The sequence below is a fragment of the Camelus dromedarius genome, chromosome 8 (genome assembly GCF_036321535.1).
Source record: "Camelus dromedarius isolate mCamDro1 chromosome 8, mCamDro1.pat, whole genome shotgun sequence".
Taxonomy (NCBI): domain Eukaryota; kingdom Metazoa; phylum Chordata; class Mammalia; order Artiodactyla; family Camelidae; genus Camelus; species Camelus dromedarius.
Window position 1 is genome coordinate 58,248,872 of NC_087443.1, and position 21,756 is coordinate 58,270,627.

The window sequence follows — 21,756 nt, forward strand, 5'->3', positions numbered from 1 at the left end:
GACAACAGAACTGAGTTTTATTAGGGGTTTCATTAAGGTTAAATCTCTAGGATTGAGAGAGTCATTTAAGGGGCACAAAGCCCATGAAGCCTCCTCAGATCTCATAGTGAACCACTGGCTCAGGTTCTTTGCTGGGATCGCCGCCTTGTTCCAGGTAGAGATTATTATAAGGATACTGCTTTGGCCCCTAAGGAAAAAACACAGGTCAGCCAAGAACATACATCCAGCCAATACCTGGCTATACCCCACTCTGAGTGAAGAATCACACACAGTAAATGGGTACACAGTAGTCTCTGGTCGGACCAAGCTGGGCTAGAACAGCAGGGACATCACTCCTCTTCCCTGCTCAGCCCAAGGCAGGAGAAAGCCTAGATTATAAGTGGTGCCCACACTGTGTGTGTGTGTGTGTGTGTGTGCGCGCACGCGCGCGTGAGCACACATGTGAGTATGTGAGTGTGTATGTGTGTGTGAGAGAGAGAGGGGGCGGGGGAGGAGAGTGGAGAGGAGAGGGAGAGTGTGAGGGAGAGCTTTCTAAGTGAGACGATGCATCCATCCATCCCACTCTCTCTCGGGGTCGAGACAAACTCAATCTCCTTTAAGTCACTCAGCCTCTAATGGTTCCACCACTAAAGTGGCCTAGGAAATGAGGCGTGCAGAGCAGCAGTGGGGGAAAGCACAGAGGAGACACGGTTCGGATGTGTTTTAGGGGCTGCTGGCTTAACCAACAAACAGCTGTCAGAGAACACAGCTCAAGGGGAGGAGAAAAGGGTGATGTGCTTACAGAACTGAAAAATGGAAGAGCCACACTGCGTTTCTTGCTCTCCTGAAGTGAAGTTAGTGCTCACACCAGCCCTATGTGCACTCTCCAGGCTGGGGCCCCTGGGGCTCGGTGGGAAGGCTTGTGTCAGTGCACACAGACAGACCCGCTAACATTAGGACATTGATTATCTCTGCAGAGGTAGCACTGTGCAGCCAACTGCAAACACGCCAGCCTCCTCCTTTCAGTTCCTTGTCTTACAATCTATCCCACAGACTACTCCCAGATTAATCTTCCTAAAAACCTAGCCTTCATTATGTCATTCTTCCCGTCAAACCCAATGTGGCTCCCTGCTGCCTAGAGGCAGACCTAGTCATCACTGTATCCCCAACCCCTTGGACCTTCTGTACTTGGTACATGATAGGGGCTTCATAAATATTTACTGAATTAATGTGTTACTATACCATCAAGTCCAGATCTCTTAGTCATGCAATAAAAGATGCCCAACCTCACCTATCAACTCACTTCACAATATTTTTTAACACAGCAATTTCCACATCTGATTTCCCAGGACATCAGAATTACCTGGGAGCTTGTTAAATATCACTTCTAGAACCCCATTGTGGAGCTACTGAATTAGGCTCTCCAGATAATGGAGCCCAGGAATCTGAATTTTTAGCAGCTCTCCAGGTAACTAATCCATCTGGTTGTCTAGGAACTATTTTTAAGCCTATTCCACTCCAGCTAACTCACTCTCCTTTTCTTCATTCTGTTTTCTCTTGCCCTAAATGTTCTCTTCAATTTCTCCCCACCATCTAAAATGTATCTATATATTTTAGCATCTAATATAATCCTTCTCCTTAACAATAACTGATACTCCCAGCACATACATCCACTACACACATAGAAAGACAAAAACTGTTCCAAATTCCTATATGTATGTTCAAATGTTGCTCATGTCATTTATCTCAATTTTCTTCTTATCCAAATTAAACTTCCTTAAAGATAGTATATTTTCCATGTCCTTTACAGTCTCTAAAATATCAGTGGGTCTATGCTTGCAGTAAACACTTAATTGCTTCCAGTGTCCTATCAGAAGTGCCCTCCACACCAACACAGGGTAAGGGTTCAACTCTAGATTCCTTGATTCTACCTTGAAAGATCACTTGCTGAAATGTAATTGGTAAGCACAGTCTCTAAAGGGCAACTTTAAAGATGAGCTAGCTTTCCCATCCTCATTCTTCACCTAGTCCTAAACTGTTTCTTATCACTCAGACTGATCTGAGATGAAGGCAGGAGCAGTGCTCTGGTACTTGTACCAGGCCAATGGGTAAGGCCCCCTATAGGCCTTACCAGGAAGCCAAGCTTGGTATTGGCTGGATCCCTACTCCAGAGATTTTATTCCCGCAGGAAACAGGGCTAAGTAAATGTGGCTAAGGAAGCACCTCTCAGATACTCACCACAGGCTGGTAGGTGGGGTAAGTCTCCCCCATCCAAAACATGAACATCATGAAGGCCACAAAGCCGAAGAGCTGCTTACACATGAGATTCCAAGAAAGAGGAGTGGGGGACGTGTCCACACGGTTCCTGATATACATGTCTAGGTCCCAGTGTATCTGAGGCAGAAAGGCAGAAAACTGTCACATACTGCTCTTCCTGCAAAAGGCAAGCAGTCCAGAGTGATTAAGAGTCTTACAGAAGGCTTGAAAGGCATTCTACTGCCCTGGGCAATATTCTGCGAGCCACACCTGAGATACTCTGGCCCACAGGACTGGATGCTAGTTTACAGCTAGGTTCGGCTGACCAGAGATAGCCCAATCATGGAAGTTCGCAACTCTCACAATATAGAGCTCTCATTATTCCCAGAAGTCCCATTCCACGTGCCACACATGGACTCTCAGATCACTGGAGCTTGCTTCCTTAGGCAGAAAAACCTTAGTGTCCCTTGGGCAGAGAAATGCCATTTGAACTCCAGGAAGAATCCCCAGGAAGACATTAGGGAAAAGGAAGAAAAGTCAAATGGCATATGGTTCTCTCACCGGTTCACCCCAGTTCAACCGCAGATCTGGGTGGTCCCAGTCATACCACGGATCCCTCTCCTGCTGTGAGCGGTCGGGGAGCTTCGGGTAGTCGCCATACCTGAGAGACAGCAAGAACTTCTGGACAGGGCTCTGAGCAGCCTCAGTCAGAAAATTCAGTCTCCCCATCTCAGAGATGAGAAACCAAGTGACAGAGACAACTGCTTCACCTAAGGACAGAGGAACTGACCTTTAAATCAAGACCTCAACTTGTTCTCACTAAACACAGAACTAACCGCGCAGTCCAAATTCTTATTAAAAATTCATGTCAAACTCTGAAACATTTTAATGTATGTAAGCCTGTTATGATGTTATAGAGCTGGAAGGGAATTTATCAATCACTCTGTTTCCCTCATTAGAGACAGAAAATGAAACTGAAGTTTAGAGTCTGAACCTAAGGTTACTCAGCTAATTGGAATAAAAGCAAAAAGTGTACAGATTAGAAAAGCACTCTTTTCATAGCAACTGTGTTCCTCAACCAAGTTGGCATACATCTCCAGGTCTCAAACACCTCAGGGACTTTTTGCTAAGCTGGATTTTTCTTCAACAAATCCAGTTTCAATTTATACCGACTGCTACCGAGGCTGCTCATGTCCACGACACAATAAAAGACATAGGAAATGATGACAACTATACATGTGTCACAGAAACTGATTGGAAAACAACAAGACAAATAGGAGCTGCTGAAACCACGCTTGAAAGAGTGATGCTAACAGAAAATGAGGGTGACGGTAATCACCTCAGATAGTTAACCATAGGGATGTTATGGGGTGCGGGGGAATAACATCAACTGGAGTAAGGGAGTTGGCTATTTAATCTGCTTTACAGTTGCTATGATTTCCACAGCCCTGACAGCAAAGATAATTTTTTTTAAAAAGAGAGATGTACACATAAATACAGAGTAGTCCATCTACAAATAAGGTTCTCATGACAGGAGTCCAGCTCAGGCCTGATCACGTGCTTATATGACAGCACCTGAGCCCAGCAGATGCTCAATCTAAATGAAACCTTGCGCTCTGGATAGAGCCTAGGAAGGTTCCTGCTATTCAGAGGTCCTCACGGGAGCTATTAAAACCTCGGCTTCCTCATTTGAGGAAACAGCCTGAGCCAAGGAGAAAATTGAAGTCCTCTCGGCTGCAGCTGCTCACCCATCCCCTCCCACCTCTCTCCACCGAGAAATGCACCCACATCACTGATTCTGAGGGGTAAGGAAAAGGTTCGGGGAAAAGGGTCAGAGTAGAGCCACCCAACCCAGCCGACTTTCTCCCGTCACCTCTAGGTGCGGGCAGACCCTATCTCACCCCATGCCATCATCTTGGTACGGCTCGTAGTCTTCCACCCGCATATTATACTTCTTGGCGGCGGCAGCCCGTTCTTCTGGGGTCCTGGGGTAGGGCCCTGGGAGCATGTCCTTGGTAATATGGGAAGCTGGAGGGCAGACGAAGGCAGGTCAGAAGCGACCCCATTCTTCCTGCAGTTCTGAAGGCTTCACAGGCTGGAGCCCGAGACTTCGAGGGACCAGCAGACCCTCCACCCATTTTTCTGGATATACCAAGTCCACCTCCGCCCCTGCCCGGACCCGGCTGCCGCGGTCTCCACGATACCCACTATCCCCCCCGACACACCAAACTTCAGGTATCCCCTTCCCACACTGAGGCCTCGCCCGTTCTCGCGGACCTGTCCGTGCACCCAACGGCACCACGTTCCGGGATGCCCTTTGCAGCCATTGGACTCCCAGGACCCCAGCCCTGGCCGCCGCCATCTTCACCTTCTCCGCGTTTCACCCCGCGCATGCGCAAATGCCTTGTCACGGTGGCTGAACTGGGCCAAACGCGACGGGGAAAAGTCGTAAGGATTCAGTAACGGCTGGCTTTAAAGGTGCTGGGAAGCCAGCGCGAAGATGACAAGTTGGTTAGAGGGAGAGAGGGAAAGCGGAAAGGAGAGAAAAACAAGCAGGTCACTGCTTTGATATTTCGGATTATTATGTCCCTTTCCTCCCTCAGCTGATTTAGACGCATCCAGGGATAATGGGGTCTCAGAACCTGAGCATCTCAGGCGGACAGCTGACCCACCACTCCAGGAGGAGTACAAGTAAAATGAGCTTGTCTTAATCTCTCCTCTGACTGCTTGCCTTTTTCCTCTCCTTCACTGACACTTTCTCCTTCCATCCCCAAACGTGATCATTTATCAAATTCAGCCGTTGGTCTCGTTTGTTCTTGTACCGTTTTCCGAGTTAGTTGTCTCCTTCAGTTAGATGCAAGGTGCAACGCACAAATTGGCCCTGAGTTGGTTCCTGAGTTTAATTCCGTGTTTACATCCGAATGCCCCAGTCACCTCAACCTAACTAATGTAAAACCAATCCTATCATCTGAGCCCTCCTCAGATTTGCTTGGACTTGGATAAATGCATTTCAAGCTGGACCACAATTAACAAAAGGGGGATGAGGCATTACTGTTTGCGTATGAATATGTTTTCACTTTATTTACACAAGTGGAATTTGCATAACTTAAGCAGTAGAAATATATTTACAGGAACTTTTAAGGTGATCTCTGTTTTGGAGCAGAATCCATTATTATACACATTCTCAAATATGTATGAGAGCAATAAAAACTGATATATACTATACAGCATATGAATTTGGGTGAGAACTATTTCACAGCAACTTGCCCTCTTGTAAATGAGCATGTAATTGATGTTCAGAATGACTGGAGGACATCTGCACTCAATTAATAGCAAGCCCTGATCTAATTCAGTAAAGAAACAGAGTTGGTCTAAATTATTTATCTTTATTAAGATGTAATTCACCTACCATAAATTTCACCCCTTTAAAGTGAACAACAAAGTAATTTTTAATACATTTACAAAGTTGTGCAAGTATCACTACTATCTAATTCTAAAACACTTTCATTACTCCCCCCAAAAACCCCATACACATTAGAATATTCTCCTTATCCTCACCCCTTGGCAACCACTAATTTGCTTTCTGTCTCTGTGGATTTGCCTATTCTGGATATTTTATATAAATGGAATCGTATAATATGTGGCCTTTTGTATTTGACTTATTTCATTTAGCATAATGTTTTCAGGGTTTGTCCATGTGTTAGCATGTGCCAGTTCTTCATTCCTTTTTATAGCCAAATAATAGTTTATTATATGGATACAAAACGTTTTGTTTATAGATTCATCAGTTGATGGACATTTGGTTTATTTCGACTTTTTGACTAATATGAATAATGCTGCTGTGAACATTCTTGCACAAGTTTTTGTGTGGATGTATGTTTTTAATTCTCTTGGGTATATATCTAGTAGTAAAATTACTGGATCATAGAGTAACTCTGTGTTTAGCTTTCTGCAGAACTCCAAAACTGTTTTCAAAGAAGCTGCACCATTTTACGTTTCCAATAGCATGGTATGAGAATTCCAATTTCTCACATTCTCACCAACATTTATTGTCTGTCTTTGTTATTATAGCCATCCTAGTGGGTATGAATGGTATCTCATTGTGGTTTTGATTTGTATTACCCTGAAGACTAAAAATATTGTGCATCTTTTCATGAACTTTTTGGCCATAGTATTTCTTCTTTGGGGAAATGTCTATATAAATCCTTTGTCCATTTCTTAACCGGGTTTTCTTTACTGTGGAGTTGTAAGAGTTCTTTATATATTCTAGATACAAGTCCCTTATTAGATATATACTTTCTCCCATTCTGTGGATTGTCCTTTCGCTTTTTGATGGTGTCCTTTGGGACCCCATTTTTATCGTGAAAGGTGTTGGAGTTTGTCAAAAGCTTTCTCTGTGTCTATTGAGCTCATCATGTAGGAGTTTTTTCCTGCCTTCTATTAATATCATTAATTTTCAGAGGTTGATTAAACCTTGCATTTCTGGAATAAATCCCACTTGGTCATGGTTTATAATCCTTTTTATATGGTGCTAGATTTGGTTTGTTAGTATTTTGTTGAGGATTTTTCCATCTGTATTCATGAGGAATGTTGGTCTGTAGTTTCCTTTTCTTGTGATGTCTTTGTCTCATATTGGTATCAGGGTAATGCAGGCCCCCTAGAATGAATTGGGAAATGTTCCTCCTTCTTCTGTTTTTCAGAAGAGTTGTGAAGGATTGGTGTTAATATTTTTTTTAATGTTTGGTAGGATTCATCAGTGAATCCATCTGGCCCTAAGCTTTTCTTCATGGAACATTAATGACTACTAATAAAATCTCTTTATTTTTGTTATAAGCCTATCAAAATTTTCTATTCTTAAATCAGTTATGATACTTTGTTCCTTTCTAGGAATTTGTTGGTTTAATCTAGGTTATCTACTTTTTTGGCATATATATATATATATATATTCCCTTGTATTCCTTTTTATTTTTGTAAAGTCAGTAATAATGTCCCTTCTTTCATTCTTGATTTTAGTAATTTGAATTTCTCGGTCTAATTTATTTCTAATTCCCAAAGTTACATATTAATATATTCTTGTAAAACTTCAAACATTGCACATAAAACTAAAGCCTTGAATGCCACCCCTAGGCCCAAACCCTCCACACAGGTAACACCATTATTAGTTTGGTGGAGCATTGGAGCATCATAGTTAATATGTAGCTGAATTACATAATTAGGCAAGTGTATTAATTTTCTACTTCTACATAACAAATTACCATAAACTCAGCAACTCAAAACTACAATAATTATCTATTATGTTCCAAGAATCAGAAATCCAGGCTTGGATTAGCTGGATCTCAGCTTGGGTCTCACCAGACCAAAATCAAGGCATTGGTTGGGGCTGCTCTCTCATCTGAGGCGCTGTGTCCTTTTCCAAGCTCAGTGGTTGTTGGCTGAATTCAGTTCCTTGCAGTTGTAGAACTAAGGTCCCTGCTTTCTTGCTGGCTGACAACCAAGAGCCTCTCTCAGCTCCTGAAGTCTACCCATCATTCTCTGCCACATAACCGTTTGCTCCTTTAAGATCAACAGGAGATCTTCTGCATCTTCTAATCTTTATGACTTCTGTCTTTGACTTCTAGACCCAGATTTAAAGAGGTGGAGTGATTAGGTCAGGCCTACACAGGATAAATCTCCATTTTGATGAACTCAAAGTGAACTGATTGGGGACCTTAATTTTGCCACATAATGTCATATTTATAAGTGCTGCTTTTATTCGAGGGGAAAGACACATAGCTCATGTACATCATGGGATGGAAATCATTGGATCCATCTTAGAATTTGGCTGCCCACAGCCAGCCATAAGAACTGTCTAAGTAAGCAATAGAGGTAATTGATAGGGCCTTTTATAACCAACACATATTATTTGAAGATGTGGGATGCTCATGGTTGGCCACTAATAATAAAATTAGTCCGAGACAGCCAGCTTTATTTGTGAAACAAGGAAATAAAGGCTTGATTCTCTTAAAGAATAATATAAAATTAGTCATGGCAAAAATGCCTTTAAATAGGATGGTGACATGGACAGAAAAATCAAGTGGTGCTAAGCAAAAGAAAACTGTCTTTGACGTCTAAAGAATTCAACTTGCTGTATATTCTTTGCCGAGGCCTTCAGTACAAACTTTGCCCAACATCTGACAATTGGTTTTCCTTCTGACTTCTTTAGGTCAAGTTTGCGTCTCTCCCCACTAAACTTGCCTCGTTCTTTGCTTGTTGTGTAGGCTTGGGCATACTGAGGCAGCAATAGTATTTTGTGAATTGTTTAACCAGATGATCACCCCAGTTCAGTGGGACTAACGACTAGTCAGTCTCCGGTCTTCTGGGCCGGAGCGTACGGCGTCGAGCTGCAGGTCACCATTGGGAGGCGCTCCTCCAGAGTTCGGCCGCGCGTTCTTAGCGTCTCTCGACCGCTCTCTCTTGCAGCCTATGTCTATGGTTTCCGTTGTGTTTTCTCCGGAATAGGCGGAGCTTCCGCTTCCGGTGGGGCCGTCCCTAGCGGCGGAGATGGCGGCGACGGCGGCGGAGGCCGCGGCCTCGGGCTCCGGGGAACCCCGGGAGGAGGCTGAAGCTCCCGGCCCCGCCTGGGACGAGTCCCAGCTGCGTAGTTATAGCTTCCCGACTCGGCCCATCCCGCGTCTGAGTCAGAGCGACCCGCGGGCGGAGGAGCTTATCGAGAATGAGGTAGGGGGCGGGGCCGTGTCCGAAGGGAGACGGGGGAAGGGACCAGGTTGAGAGGAGAGGTCAAAGGCTAGTGGTGATAGAAGTGAGGGGCTGGCCGGGCTGTGAGCTAGGGCCTAAGGGGAGATGGAGAAAGAAGCGAGGAGAAATGGGACTTGTGGGGTTCTGGTTAGCAGGAGAAATTACTTTAAAGTTGGGAAGTAGTTGAAATCTTGGGACCAGACCCCACCAGCTCCTTGGGACGATTTCATTTGTTTTTTTCACTTGCTCTTTTCACTTAGGAGCCTGTGGTGCTGACGGACACAAATCTTGTGTATCCTGCCCTGAAGTGGGACCTTGACTATCTACAAGAGAATATTGGCAACGGAGACTTCTCTGTGTACAGTGCCAGCACCCACAAGTTCTTGTACTATGATGAGAAGAAGATGGCTAATTTCCAGAACTTTAAGCCGAGGTCCAACAGGGAAGAAATGAAATTTCATGAGTTTGTTGAGAAACTGCAGGATATACAGCAGCGAGGAGGTGAAGAGAGGTAAGTTCCTAGATCATGGTTTTGCATTGAATCAAGGGCATCCATTTTTCTTTCTTGTACTTACTTGGCGATGTGTTCTCTAGTTTGAGAGATGATAGAATGACTAGACTTAAACTGTGGCTAAGTTTGTTGTCTTCATAAAGTGAGAGCCACAGTTGCAAACCAGACTCAGGTGAGTGAATGAAATGAGTTAAGTTGTTTGGATGTAAACCATGATGGGTTGCTAGATAGTCTGATTTTTTTTAGTTCTTATTTTTTATTTTTTTATTTAAGTGTGGTCAATTGACAATGTTAGTTTCAGGTGTACAGCAAAGTGATTCAGTTATATGTACATATATATGCATACATACATATACACACACACATACACACATACATACAGTTTCATTTCCATTACGGCTCATTACAAGAAATTGAATATAGTTCCCTGTGCAATACAGTAGACTCTTGTTGTTTATCTATTATATACAGTAATGTGTAGCCAGGTAGTCTCATTTTTCAAGAGAAGCCAGAAACCAGGGTTTTTATTTAAAATCTTTTAAACTTCTAAATGTGGGCAACTAATTGAAATTTTTTTAAATGCTGCAAGGAGCCATTTAAAAATGTCTGTCATTGGATTTCCTGAGATGGCAGGTTTGCAGCCTTTGTTCTAAAATATTTGACTGGGGGCAGTACAGGCTGAAAAGTTGCATAGAAGAGGGTGTGGAAAATATTGATGTTCCGCATTGTATTTACGATACCAAAGACAACACACACACAAGGGAGTGATTCTTTCTACCTTTATCTCTATTTGTGAGGGCTGCTTTTTATGTAGATCCCAGGCAGCATTCAGTTTAGTACTGAAACATTGCCTCTGGGGAATTGCTGTCACTGAGTACTTCATGGTGAATGACCATCTCCGTGTCACATTTGGTGCCCATCCCTGGGCTTTTCTTCATTCTCCTGCCTCAGTTCTCTTCCTGATTCTGTTAGCAGTATGTGGCATAGTGAAGGGATTTGAAATACCCTTTTTTCCCAGTTTTGTGACTCTCAGCAGATGTCATAATGATAGGACTTAGATCAAAAAAGTTTCCAGGATCTGAACTGTGATGGATTTGTTCTTTGTGTGTTAGAGAGACTGGTTCAGTTGAATTATCTCATGCAATAATGTCCTCAAATTTAACACAGTGCGCGTGCGCGTGCACACACACACACAACATTGAGAAGAGAGATTGATTTAAATGGTGCCAGTGAAGTGTAAATCTGTTGAATGAACGTATGCACTAGAATGAGCATGAGATAAGACACATGAATTCCCTGGTTCCTCAGTCACTTTAAGTTTCTTGCTTCCCATAGCAAGAGCATTTTGCCTTACTAAGTTTGAACTATGAGTGTAGTCTGTGCTTTATGGGTGGTTTAAGGAAAATTTTTACTATGCAAGTTTTGCCCTACCAACTGACTTTTGCACCAGCCAACTCCATTGTATAATTGTACAGGTTATTATGATTCTGAGGTAAAGGGTTTTAAGATCCTATTTGAGCTATTTTGAGCATTTACTGTTAAGGTTTAACAGGAATTGTCGAGATTCATGTTTGGAAAATATGAATGTTGAAAAATAGTTGTATGAACATATGTACATTATAATATCTGAGGAGAGTTCCAAGGATGCATTCGAGTCTTGAGGGTTCCGTGTCCCCAAAAAGCTAGCTATTTCCAGCTTACCAAGATCTTTCATTAACATTGGGGTAGAGATCATGATTCCAGGCAGTGAGATCGCTTTGAGCCTTTTGAAGTAATGTCCTCAGGACCTTGACAGGGCTATTTCTGTCTCTCTTCTTCATGTTTGCCCCCTGATTAATGTTTCTGGTGGAGCTTGATCAAGTGTGTCTGGGTTTTCATATCTCTTAAAGTAACTTCTGACCTTCCTCAGGTGTATTAGGAGCCCTGGGCCTAGTGAGATATCTTCTCCTTCGGCTTCTTTAGGTGGGTGGCTGAATCAGTTAAGATAAACTAGGCTTCAGGCCAGAGCTCCGGGACTTGAAGCAACAATGGTTTATTTCTCACTCGTGCTACAGGTCCATCGCAGGTCACCTGGAGACTCTTCTCTTACAACATCTTTTTCACTTTGGGACCCAGATTGCCCCAGCAGTTACTGTCTGAAACTTTGCAGTTACTGTGGCAGAAGGAAAGAAATGTGGTGGTAGGGTGTACTGGTTCTTAAAATTATAGTTTGGAAACAGCACAGGTCACGTCTGTGGACATTTCATTGGCCAAAGCAAGTTAAATAAGCAAACTTGGCTTCAAGGAGGTACAGAATAACTCTCCCATAGGGAGGGAACACTCGAACAGTAATACAGTCTGCCACAGTGGCCATCAAGGACCAATGGGGATGTCTTGGGCCCTGAGAGTCTCTGGAACAAGGTTGATTCATCATTCTAGGGTCTGTGGATAGGCTTTAAGGAATCTATGAAATTATATGAAAGTTCAGTGCGTATGTGCATTTTTATGGGGAAGCTTCCTTGGATTCTTTTTTTTTTTCTTCCTTGAATTCTTAGAATTCATGCTGTGACCCAGAAAAAGTTAAGAATCACTTCCTCAAAATACAAAGTTTGATGTTGAACAGAGTTCAAAGAAGGATAGGTAAGGATTCAGTTCTGTGAGAGCCCCAGGACTGCAGCTGTTCTCTGTAGGAGATGCTGGTGTGGGTTTGGGTTTGGATTTCCAGGTGTAGGGAAGCCAAGCCAGGGGCAGTGTGTACGTGCACTAATGGGATTTTCCTCTTGGGGAACATAGGTTGTATCTACAGCAAACACTCAATGACACTGTGGGCAGGAAGATTGTCATGGACTTCCTGGGTTTTAACTGGAACTGGATTAATAAGCAACAGGGAAAGCGTGGCTGGGGGCAGCTGACCTCCAACCTGCTGCTCATCGGCATGGAAGGTAAGAAATCTTTGAGAAAGCAGCATGGTTTGGAGTCATATGAACTGATTTCTTACACTCTCTCCACCACTTTGAACAAATCATGTGCCTTTCTTAAGCTTCACCTCCTCGTTTGTAAAAGGAACACATTAATACCTTATAAATAGCTATGAAGATTAAATGAAATAACATATGTCACGTTTCTAAGCTAGTTTCAGGCACTCTAGAAAGAAAATTCCTCTTTCCCTTTTTCAGCTTCTGTGTAAAAAGTATACACAGAACTTCTGAGTGCATATACTTAGATATTAGGTATTTCTTTAAAATACTGCTATTCTCTATTGGATCTATCTATGTATTCAGATTTTTATCCCAGTAGAAGAGGGAAACTTACTTTTCAACATAAATTGAACCTTATCTTTCGAACAGATAATACATTCAGGGGGTTAAATTCAAAAGGTATAAATAGGTATGTAGAGATAAGTCTCTTCCTCCTGTTTCCTAGCCTCCCAGTTTCCCTCCTTGGAGATACCTCCTGTTATTAGTTGCTTGTGTTATCCTGCTAGAGGATTTTTTCCTTCGTAAGCAAATATGTGAATCCTTTTTTTTCCTTTTGAATAAAAAGAGAAGCCATTAAACTCCAATCAGAAGAAGGAGAGCTACTTACCAGCCAGGGTCATTGTCTCATTCTTATTTTTATTTCTGTCACTAGCTGCTGTCACTGCCAGGCCCATAGTAGGTACTTAGTAAATGGTGAATAAATTGGGTTGAACAAGGAAGCAGAGTAATTATTCATTGTCATTCACCCATAGGCTCTGAAGTCTCTTCTCCCACTTTAATTATCCTTTCTTCAGATTTGGATCCTTTGTTCCCAGGATCAATAGAGTTTTCCAGAGGTGCAGCCTATGAATTGATCCTTCACCTGTCCCTTTGAAACCAACTCTTGGTTAACCTGCCAGCAGCCAGTTTTTGTTTACTTGACTGAGTTTTTATGTTGCCTTCCTATCCTGTAGTAGAGGGCAGGGAAGCAAATCCCTCAGAGATGAGAGAGCAAGTTTGCTTTGAGGGTGCACGTGGACTCTCTGCACTTAAGAAGGCAGCTGTCTTGACCCACCCAGACAGACAGACCTGGGGAATGTTTTCTAAGCTCCGTGCCCTGCAGAGGGCCCTTCAGCTCTCAAGGATTGTACAGAGGATACAGCCCCAGTGTTATGGAGTAGATGGAGCATACCTGCACTAGGGCAGAACTAATTCAAGATGACATTTTAAATAATTTGCCTTATTCAGAGTATGCGGCACTCTTTGGGAATCTGATATGCTTCCCCCCAATGAAATCTGTAAGCCAAGATGGTGTAAAATGAAGAAGCAGTTACCTTAGGACACATCTCTTGCTAAAGGATACACAAAATAAATCAAGGTAAAGCACAGATGCTCACAGACACATTTCATAGCTACAGTGGTTTGATGCTAAGATGCCGAGTATAGTTCTTGGGGAAGGAGCTTGACCGTGCCACTTTCACTGCTTGGGAACACTACCTCTATAATGGCTTGCTGCAAAACAAACTGAATGATGTTTTTGCTTTTTGCCTTTTTTCATAAAAACAGAAGTCCTCTTTGGATTTCTTTCAGTTAGCAAAAACAGATACTAATGTAGGTCTTTCATAAAAGCTGAGTGGTGTAAAGCAAACTTTTGAAAAGTGGGGCATATTTGTATAAGTATATTACTTTGCCCAGACTTACATCATTTTGATGTGCAGTTGCTTCCAATAAGGGCAGCAGCCGTCATTTAAGAAAGTCTGCTTTGCTAATTGATGGTAAACTCTTAGCCAGTGATGGTTACTACTAGGTGTATTGCCCATTAAAAGTGTAACACCTAGTTTGCCGAGGGTTGTAATTACATTCTCCCTGATTTTGCCTGAAATTTTGATTTGGAACCCTTTGCTGACAGGACAGGCTGGGTTTTTCTCCAGCACTGGGGCCTGTATTCCAGCCTGTGCAGTAGAGCTACTGCTCTGAATAAGAAAATGTCGTTCTTCCTACAGGAAATGTGACACCTGCTCACTATGATGAGCAACAGAACTTCTTTGCTCAGATAAAAGGCTACAAGCGATGCATTTTGTTCCCTCCGGATCAGTTTGAGTGCCTCTACCCATATCCTGTTCATCACCCATGTGACAGACAGAGCCAGGTGAGCCTGTGTGGTGTGAGGAGGGTATAGAACTCCTTTGGGATCCAAGGCCAGCATGCCTTTCCCCTTCCCAATGGTGCTATGCCAGGTTTGGACAAACTCAGAGGATAATTTCACAGTGTAACTTATGTATTCCAGACCCCTGTGGTGGTCCCCAGATATTTATAAGCATCAACAGCCCCATAGAGCTAATTCTGGAGAGCAGACCCCATCATTGATGCCGATGGACTCTGATTGCTCTGTTTGATTGGATTATATGTACATTCATGGGACAAAATGTGTATGTTTCCATTGGGTTTAATAATTGTTTTCTTTTGTCATGGACGCTACTACTTTCTGATAAGGAGAATGATGAATAGAATTGAGATGTCATGTAATGTCTTTTCTGAATCTAAGTGAGGTATATGGTTGACTTTGTGGCCAACCAGAGAGGTCCTCTCTTTTCTTGAGGAGAAAGCTACTTCACTACCTGTGTAGGAGTCTTTGCTGGTTAGAATCTGTGTTTGGGAGAAAGTTTGTGAAGGTTGAATCCTAATTCTTCAGATATGCAGACCTTGAGTAGGTTTTCTGATCTGCAAGCTGTGATGATTGGCATCTGACCTCAGGAGCACTGCTAAAGACTTTTTTAAAGCCATCTGTTTTGACTGTCAAAGTTACTAGCATATAGTAGTTACTGATAAAAATTTGGTGATTGACTGATTTTTTTTTTTTTTTTTTGAACCTCTCAGGTGGACTTTGACAATCCTGACTACGAGAGGTTTCCCAATTTCCAGAACGTGGTTGGTTACGAAACAGTGGTTGGCCCTGGTGATGTTCTTTACATCCCAATGTATTGGTGAGGACGGGACCAGAACTGGGGACTTCTGGGGAGCTTTCTTTCCCATTCCCTGGGAAACCTTATCTGTGTCCCTTCTTTTGAGTTGTGGCAAGATTGGTCTTGTGTGATCTGCAGGAAAGTTGGCATATCCAGATGGTGAGCATTCTGAACATGGGAGAAATGACAACCTTGTCTCTAGATAAGATAAGAGTTCCTCAAGGTCAAAGAGATCCCAGAGGTGTGAGACTGGAGAAACTGTTTTTGATGCTTCACTTGTTGGAGACCAAACACCACTGCCTCTAGCCCCAGGGTGTGCTTGATAGGATGAGTGTGAAGATACTGTCTTAATTCCCTTGGCTGGACTCTACCTAGTTTTCCATCTGAAAAATACTGTTGGCAAACAGGAGCCTGTTTATTTTCTTGCAGGTGGCATCACATAGAGTCCTTACTAAATGGGGGGATTACCATCACTGTGAACTTCTGGTATAAGGTGAATATGGGTTTTTTTTCCTAGGTGGGACTGGGGTGAGGTAGGTGTAATTATTTAGGGGGCAGGGTGGGGAGGTTGGCTATCTCTGGAAGTGATTCTCAGGTCTTTAGGATGACGTAGAGGGATGGGAATGAACCGGGTTTCATAAGGGAGGATGGTGCTAGAATCAGTGGGTGACACCAATGCCTGCTAAAGACGTTTCCTGAGCTACTGCTTCTTTTGCAGGGGGCTCCCACCCCTAAGAGAATTGAATATCCTCTCAAAGCCCATCAGAAAGTAGCCATAATGAGAAACATTGAGAAGATGCTTGGAGAGGCCTTGGGGAACCCACAAGAGGTATGTGGTTGCCCCAAGGTGGCACTCCTGTGGCTCAGTGGGCAGAATGACCAAGGAAAGTCAGGATTAATGTCACATTCTCTATAGCTCTTCTGTTTCAGTATCTGATGTCCTCTCTCTCCATAGAGGTTACGGATATGTTCAAAAAATTCTTGTTTTCTGGTGAGAGCTGGGCCAATTATAATCTGTTCCATGCTAGTAGTAATGTTCCCCGTGGGGCTTGTGTGCCAGCTGGGGACCCCTGAGGGGATTCTTCTGGAACGGGAAGCAAGCAGTAAAGCATCTCCTTGTAGTCTCCCAGCTGTGTCAAGGCTGCTGTAGGTAATATTGAGACCTTCCCACGCAGGTGTGCCAGTGGCCCATCAGGTAAATGGGGGATGTTTGTATTTGTAGTGCTCTTGCCTCCATCCTGTGGATAGCCTCAGCATCCAGAGAACCTGTGAGGTTGGGAGATAGCACCAGCCCCAACTGCCAGTGACCTTTCCAGAATATGGAGGCATTTAACATTCATAAGGCGCAGACAAATACTCTCGGGTGTTTGAGGATTATTAGCTCCTCTGACCTGTCAGTTTGGTGCTGCTTACAGATAAATGTAAGGTATTGTGAAAGGGAAGGTAGTATAAGACGGACCCAGAGGAGAGGGCCATGCCCCAGAATACTGGGTAGACCTCCAGGAAGAGAGTTGGTTAGAGGGTTTACAAAATTGAATGAAAGCCTTGTCCTTGTCCTTGGCTGGACATCAGTGTCTCCAGACACACCCTGTCCAGCTCCAGGGCCAGGGGACAGGCAGTTCTGACTGGCTCCTCATGTCTTTTCACAGGTGGGGCCCTTGTTGAACACAATGATCAAGGGCCGATACAACTAGCCTGCCAGGAGTCGAGGCCTCTTGCCAGGTGACTGCTAGCCCGTCCACACCGCTTCATTGATGAGGACAGGAGACTCCGAGCGCTAGTATTGCACGCTGCACTTAATGGACTGGACTCTTGCCATGGCCCTAGAGACAGGTGTTCTGGGCAAGGCAGGGTGGTTGGCATTTCCGCTCCCATTCGGAGGGACTTCATACCCTTGCCTCTGTGCCCCAGCACCTTCCCTCTCTGCCCCCTAAAGTCCTGCATTCAGTGTGTGGAGTCCCCAGTTTCTGGTTGTCATCACGTCTGTGTGTCAGTCTGTCAACCTTGGGATGTGTGTGCATGTGTATGGTTGCACACGCGTGTATGTATTTGTTCCTTGCTCCCTCATTCTGAGTCACGATGCCACTTCGGGCTCTCAGCTCTGTCTCCTGCAACTTCAGTGCCTCAGCCTGAGAGAGAGGAGATGCTCTTGGACGCCCACTACATCTGGGCTGCAGGGCCACAGCTGTCCTAACCGTGAGGTCAGTTTGCCTCATCCCAGTTTTCACAAGAGTCAGCCTCTAGGCTGGTGGGAAAGGCTGCTGGGACTGTAATGGGGAGAGGGGAGGGAGGCTTGCCTTTGACAGCCTAGATAGCATCCCAGGACAGTGAATTAGGATTCCAGCTTAGACCTTCAAGCTCAAGCCATACACAGAAAAGAACCTTGGGACACAGGAACCAAGGATTGTGCGTAACTTTGAAATTACAGACACATCCACCTTCTCTCTTTCAACACCAGCTCCTGCTCTCTGTCCTGGGTGCCAGGGGAGTCCTCTTAGCAGTGGCTTCTCTAGGTTCGAGGTGTGCAAGCCTCTGTGTGGATATGTGTGTGGATGTGCTGTGTGTGTGCATGTGTGTCCACATTGGCCTGCCTCTCTGCTCACCAAGTTTCCCAACTGTTTAACCTTGTCCAGTGGAATACACAACAGGAGCCTCAAGGCAGTCCTACCTGACCTAGACTAAAGCTTTTAAAGTCATTTTTAGCCATTGGATATTGGTCAGGTCTCACTGCAACCTGCCTGAGGCTGACCACCTGGAGTCTCCAAGTCCTGTGACCTTCCCTGCCCAGGCCACATCCTCTACGTCTGCGGAGCTTCCTGGCTGAGTAGACAAAATGGGGTCAAGCTTAGGCACTAACTCACCACCTGTCATCCACCTCACGGCAAGGGCAAAAAATACAGCCTTGCCTCCTAAAGCCAGCGCCTCTGCCAGACCCCACTGTAGTGCTTCACAGACACCCTCAAAAGTCAGGGCAACTCGTGGAGCACAAAAGTGGAATTTCTTTTTCTGTTCATAGCTACTCATGGGAACCCCTCTCAGGGCTGCAGCTTACAGCTGTGCAGCTGTGCACTGCACAACTCAAGGGCCATCATTCACATCTGTTCAGTGGAAGTGGGCCTCTGGAATTGGGCAGTGTGGTGACCCTGCGCCTTCTCACCTCCACTCCCATCTCCATGCCCCCTCTCTCTGGAGGAAAAGAGGATGTGGAAGTCTGTGGGTTTCTTTTTTTCCTTTTTTTTTTTTTTTTGCCAAAGGTTTACTTCCAGTGTCTGAGCTGTGGGTCTTACCCCCAGAGCTCAGTTTACAGTTACAGTGCACTAATGGACTGAGAGGATGTGTGTGTGCATGTACGCACCTGTGTGTATTTTGGGGAGGGGTGTTTATTTTTAGTGCCCCATTCTGGGGCTCTCAGATGCCGTGTGGGTGTGCAAACATGGTACCTTCTCAAGTGTAGTTCTTTCAAATATAGCCAATGCTGGAAAATGTGATTGTGGTGATCTCCATCCCTCCATCTCTTTTGGGAAAGAGGAGCGCAGCAAAGACAAGGCAGACAGGATAAAATTGACCACAGCCACAGTCATTTGTGAAAGGCAGATAATTTTTGTTCTCCCCAGGAGGTCTGCTGCACTCCTGGCTCATTCCTCAAAGATGTGGGTGATGTGTGGTAGGGAGGCATGTGCCACTCAGCTAGTCCTCTCTGGTTGCTGTGCTGACACAGGTCTGACTGAGGGAGAGGGATCTTCACAGGATGGGTCCTAATCCTTGGGAAATATAATAGTGACCCCTGATTAATAGACACCTGATACGTGCTTAGTGCTTTTACCTTTGTTCCTCACTATCCTGCAAGGTAGGTATTCTCATTTTACAGCTCAAGAGTAAGTGATTAGAGGCAGTCAGGATTCAAACCTAGTTTGGCTGCAAACCCCTTGCTATTCCTTGCCACCAGACCATGTTGATTCTCCTGCCTTACCTCATTTGGACAACAGTCGATCCTCAGGTCTCACCCACTGGACAGTGTCTACTGCAGACAGGCTTAGCCCAAAAGGATATAGGAGATACAGCTAAGGGCAAGAGCTCTTCTGGGCTCCAGCTGAAGACTTCTTGGGAAAACTGCCATGAAGCCATATTACAAGAAGAGTTCTGGAGGGAGTTCCAGAACTCTAGAACTGAGTTCTAGGTCCCACTGCATTACTTTTGTCCTTGAGTAGGTCTGATAACTCCTCCCAGTGTGCTCTGCATGTGTAGAATTGAAGATTCAGACCTAGAAGTTCACTGAGAAGTTTGATTCATGTTCTGTGGCCTCCTTTTCCCCCAGTGAAGAGACTGAGGCTTTTCCCTACACATGCCTAGGTTAGGGCTGTTCAGGTTCATATTCTGCTTGTAGCAGAGAAAACATTTCTGCTCTTGCTTATTATCCTAGCGGGCAGCATGCAGGTAGACACACCAAGGGAAGATGGGGGTTTGGGCCTGTATGAGGGCCAGCCATATTGCAAGCTCCTATTTTTACACCAGCAGGTATGGAGGAAACTACTCTTTGGCGAAGTCAAATATTTGTTGGGGGGTTGGAGTTTGGGGGATGGAGGAGGGGCTGTTCTGGGCATCAGTTGAGCAGATGCCCAGGATGCCTGGGGGAGACCAGCTTCCCCTACAAATCAGAGCTCTAAATTACAAGGTTTTTACCAACGTGAACAGTTGGGGGACGTCGTCTGCTCTCATTTGCGTAATGGTTTCTGTCACTGGTGATTAGACACAGGATGAAAGAAAAGAAATTTGACAATTAGGAATGAGCAATCATTAATCTGAATCTGTTAGGAGACAGAAAGGGGAAGGATCCTTATCAATGGGCCAGCCTAGTGTGGGGAGACCCTCCCTCTGTCCCCCAGAGACTGTGGGGCCACATATCTTGTCATTCCCACAAGCAGGCTGAACTGGTATGTCATAACAAAGGCGTGGTGGGCCCAGTCCCCAGCCTGAAGTGGATACAGGGACAGACAGACAGGCATGAGCCAACAAAAAGATGGGTGTCAAATGCAAGTGATAGCACAAAAAATAGCAATAGAATGGTTTTGACGTGTTTGCTGTTTGTGGAAAATTTTTCTAATCAACGCTCCAGATATCCCGACCTGTGACAAGTACGTGTTACATTCCAACACGGCAGGGTGTGGAGAAAACCTGCTCTTTATCCTCCAGGAGTTGGAGAGGAAACTACACAAGACACCCACAGGTTGTGAAGCCATGTATTGTGCACCCTGTAAGGACTCAGGATTAGAGGCAGTTGAGAGAGGAGGATCAGTAAAGAGCAAAGCTCAACTTCCAGGCTTTTCCAAGTTCCTGGGCTCCCCAGGGAGGAATGTTCGTCCTAGGCCTCCCAGTGACATTGATTCTGTCCCGGCTGCCTCCCCTCCTCCCCATCAATGCAGCCATAGTTACATGGGAGGCACTGCCCAGATGTGTGCACACGTGATAAGGTATGGAGAGTCCCAACTTGGATCTTCCCAGGTCTCCGTGCTACCTTCCTTATCTTTGTCTCTTCAAACATCAAGGACAGTGTTTGCACCAGTTACTTGTTTCTCAATTTGTGGCTTACGTAGTGGGTTCCTTAGATCAGACGCTCCCTCAAGGATTGGAGGCAGAGGTAGCAGCAGTGGTGATTTTTTGTCTCCTCTTAGAATGTGAACTTCCCTCGGACAGGGCTGAGTCTCTCCTGGGTAAATTAACTACTGGGTCTTCTACCTTTCAAACTCTAATGCAGCGTTTAGTAGGGCTGCAGCGAATGGCCCTCGGTGACCAGTTTAATCCAAACAGGGTGGATGCTGGGATTCACCTAGAGTTGTTCATGGGGTTCCCAGGCTCTGGCCTTTCTGCCCATGTCTTCCCTTTTTCTGGGAACTCCAGTGCTTGCACCCCAGTCCCTGCCCACTTCTCTGGTATTCTCTCAAACTGCCTCCTCTAAAGAGATGTTCCATCTTCCTTTTCCAGAGCCTCCCAGTTTTTCCTACTTAGCCTCCGCCTGCCCAGTCTCTCCAGCAGCCCCTTCACATCTTTTTTCCTAAACAGTGGCTGCCGCCTCAGAAGCTCTGTGGCTGCAAGTGTGTGGCTAGACTCTCCAGGATCCCTTCATCTCTTCTGATTTGCAAAAAATTCTGCGTATTTACCCAGGGTTTTAGTCCATTTGTTCTGTTTCCGGTCTGTTTTCTTGCCATTATTTTGGTCCCTTCTGTGCATCCTGGTATAGCTTTTCTCACTTTGGGGGCCCTTTCTGCTAGTCTTAGCCACCTCAGCAGAGCCTGGCTGAGTACTTTTGGTGCATTTCAGACACTGGCAGGCTTGAGGCCAAGGGGTCCGTGGTTAGTGAGGCCTCCAGAGATGTGTGAGA

The 21,756-nt window shown here is 44.8% G+C and overlaps 2 protein-coding genes across 2 annotated transcripts; one reads left to right on the forward strand and one right to left on the reverse strand.

Annotated features, from left to right (window-relative positions):
* On the reverse strand, positions 1–4,642 carry NDUFB8 (NADH:ubiquinone oxidoreductase subunit B8). The gene is made up of 5 exons (XM_010974440.3): positions 4,513–4,642; positions 4,137–4,263; positions 2,797–2,896; positions 2,218–2,373; positions 1–187 (listed from the first exon to the last, which is right to left on the reverse strand). Exons 1-5 carry the CDS (start codon positions 4,595–4,597, stop codon positions 95–97), a joined length of 561 nt encoding a protein of 186 aa, XP_010972742.1. The 5' UTR covers positions 4,598–4,642; the 3' UTR covers positions 1–94.
* A 17-nt stretch (positions 4,643–4,659) lies between these two features.
* HIF1AN (hypoxia inducible factor 1 subunit alpha inhibitor) lies at positions 4,660–17,357 on the forward strand. The gene is made up of 9 exons (XM_010974441.3): positions 4,660–4,791; positions 8,734–8,952; positions 9,231–9,481; positions 12,254–12,402; positions 14,421–14,566; positions 15,295–15,401; positions 15,810–15,873; positions 16,099–16,209; positions 17,030–17,357. The coding sequence occupies exons 2-9, from the start codon at positions 8,776–8,778 to the stop codon at positions 17,072–17,074; spliced, it is 1,050 nt and encodes a 349-aa protein (XP_010972743.1). The 5' UTR covers positions 4,660–4,791; positions 8,734–8,775; the 3' UTR covers positions 17,075–17,357.
* Positions 17,358–21,756: the final 4,399 nt, after the last annotated feature.

What these genes read in the sequence shown, in the direction of transcription:
- HIF1AN (XM_010974441.3), top strand. Translation starts at nt 8,776, where the DNA reads ATGGCGGCGACGGCGGCGGAGGCCGCGGCCTCGGGCTCCGGGGAACCC. An exon ending in CAGCGAGGAGGTGAAGAGAG is followed by an intron (nt 9,482 to 12,253) that starts GTAAGTTCCTAG and finishes TGGGGAACATAG; the next exon opens with GTTGTATCTACAGCAAACAC. An exon ending in GCTGCTCATCGGCATGGAAG is followed by an intron (nt 12,403 to 14,420) that starts GTAAGAAATCTT and finishes TTCTTCCTACAG; the next exon opens with GAAATGTGACACCTGCTCAC.
- NDUFB8 (XM_010974440.3), bottom strand. Translation starts at nt 4,597, where the DNA reads ATGGCGGCGGCCAGGGCTGGGGTCCTGGGAGTCCAATGGCTGCAAAGG. An exon ending in GCCGTTGGGTGCACGGACAG is followed by an intron (nt 4,264 to 4,512) that starts GTCCGCGAGAAC and finishes TCTGCCCTCCAG; the next exon opens with CTTCCCATATTACCAAGGAC. An exon ending in GGTTGAACTGGGGTGAACCG is followed by an intron (nt 2,374 to 2,796) that starts GTGAGAGAACCA and finishes TTTCTGCCTCAG; the next exon opens with ATACACTGGGACCTAGACAT.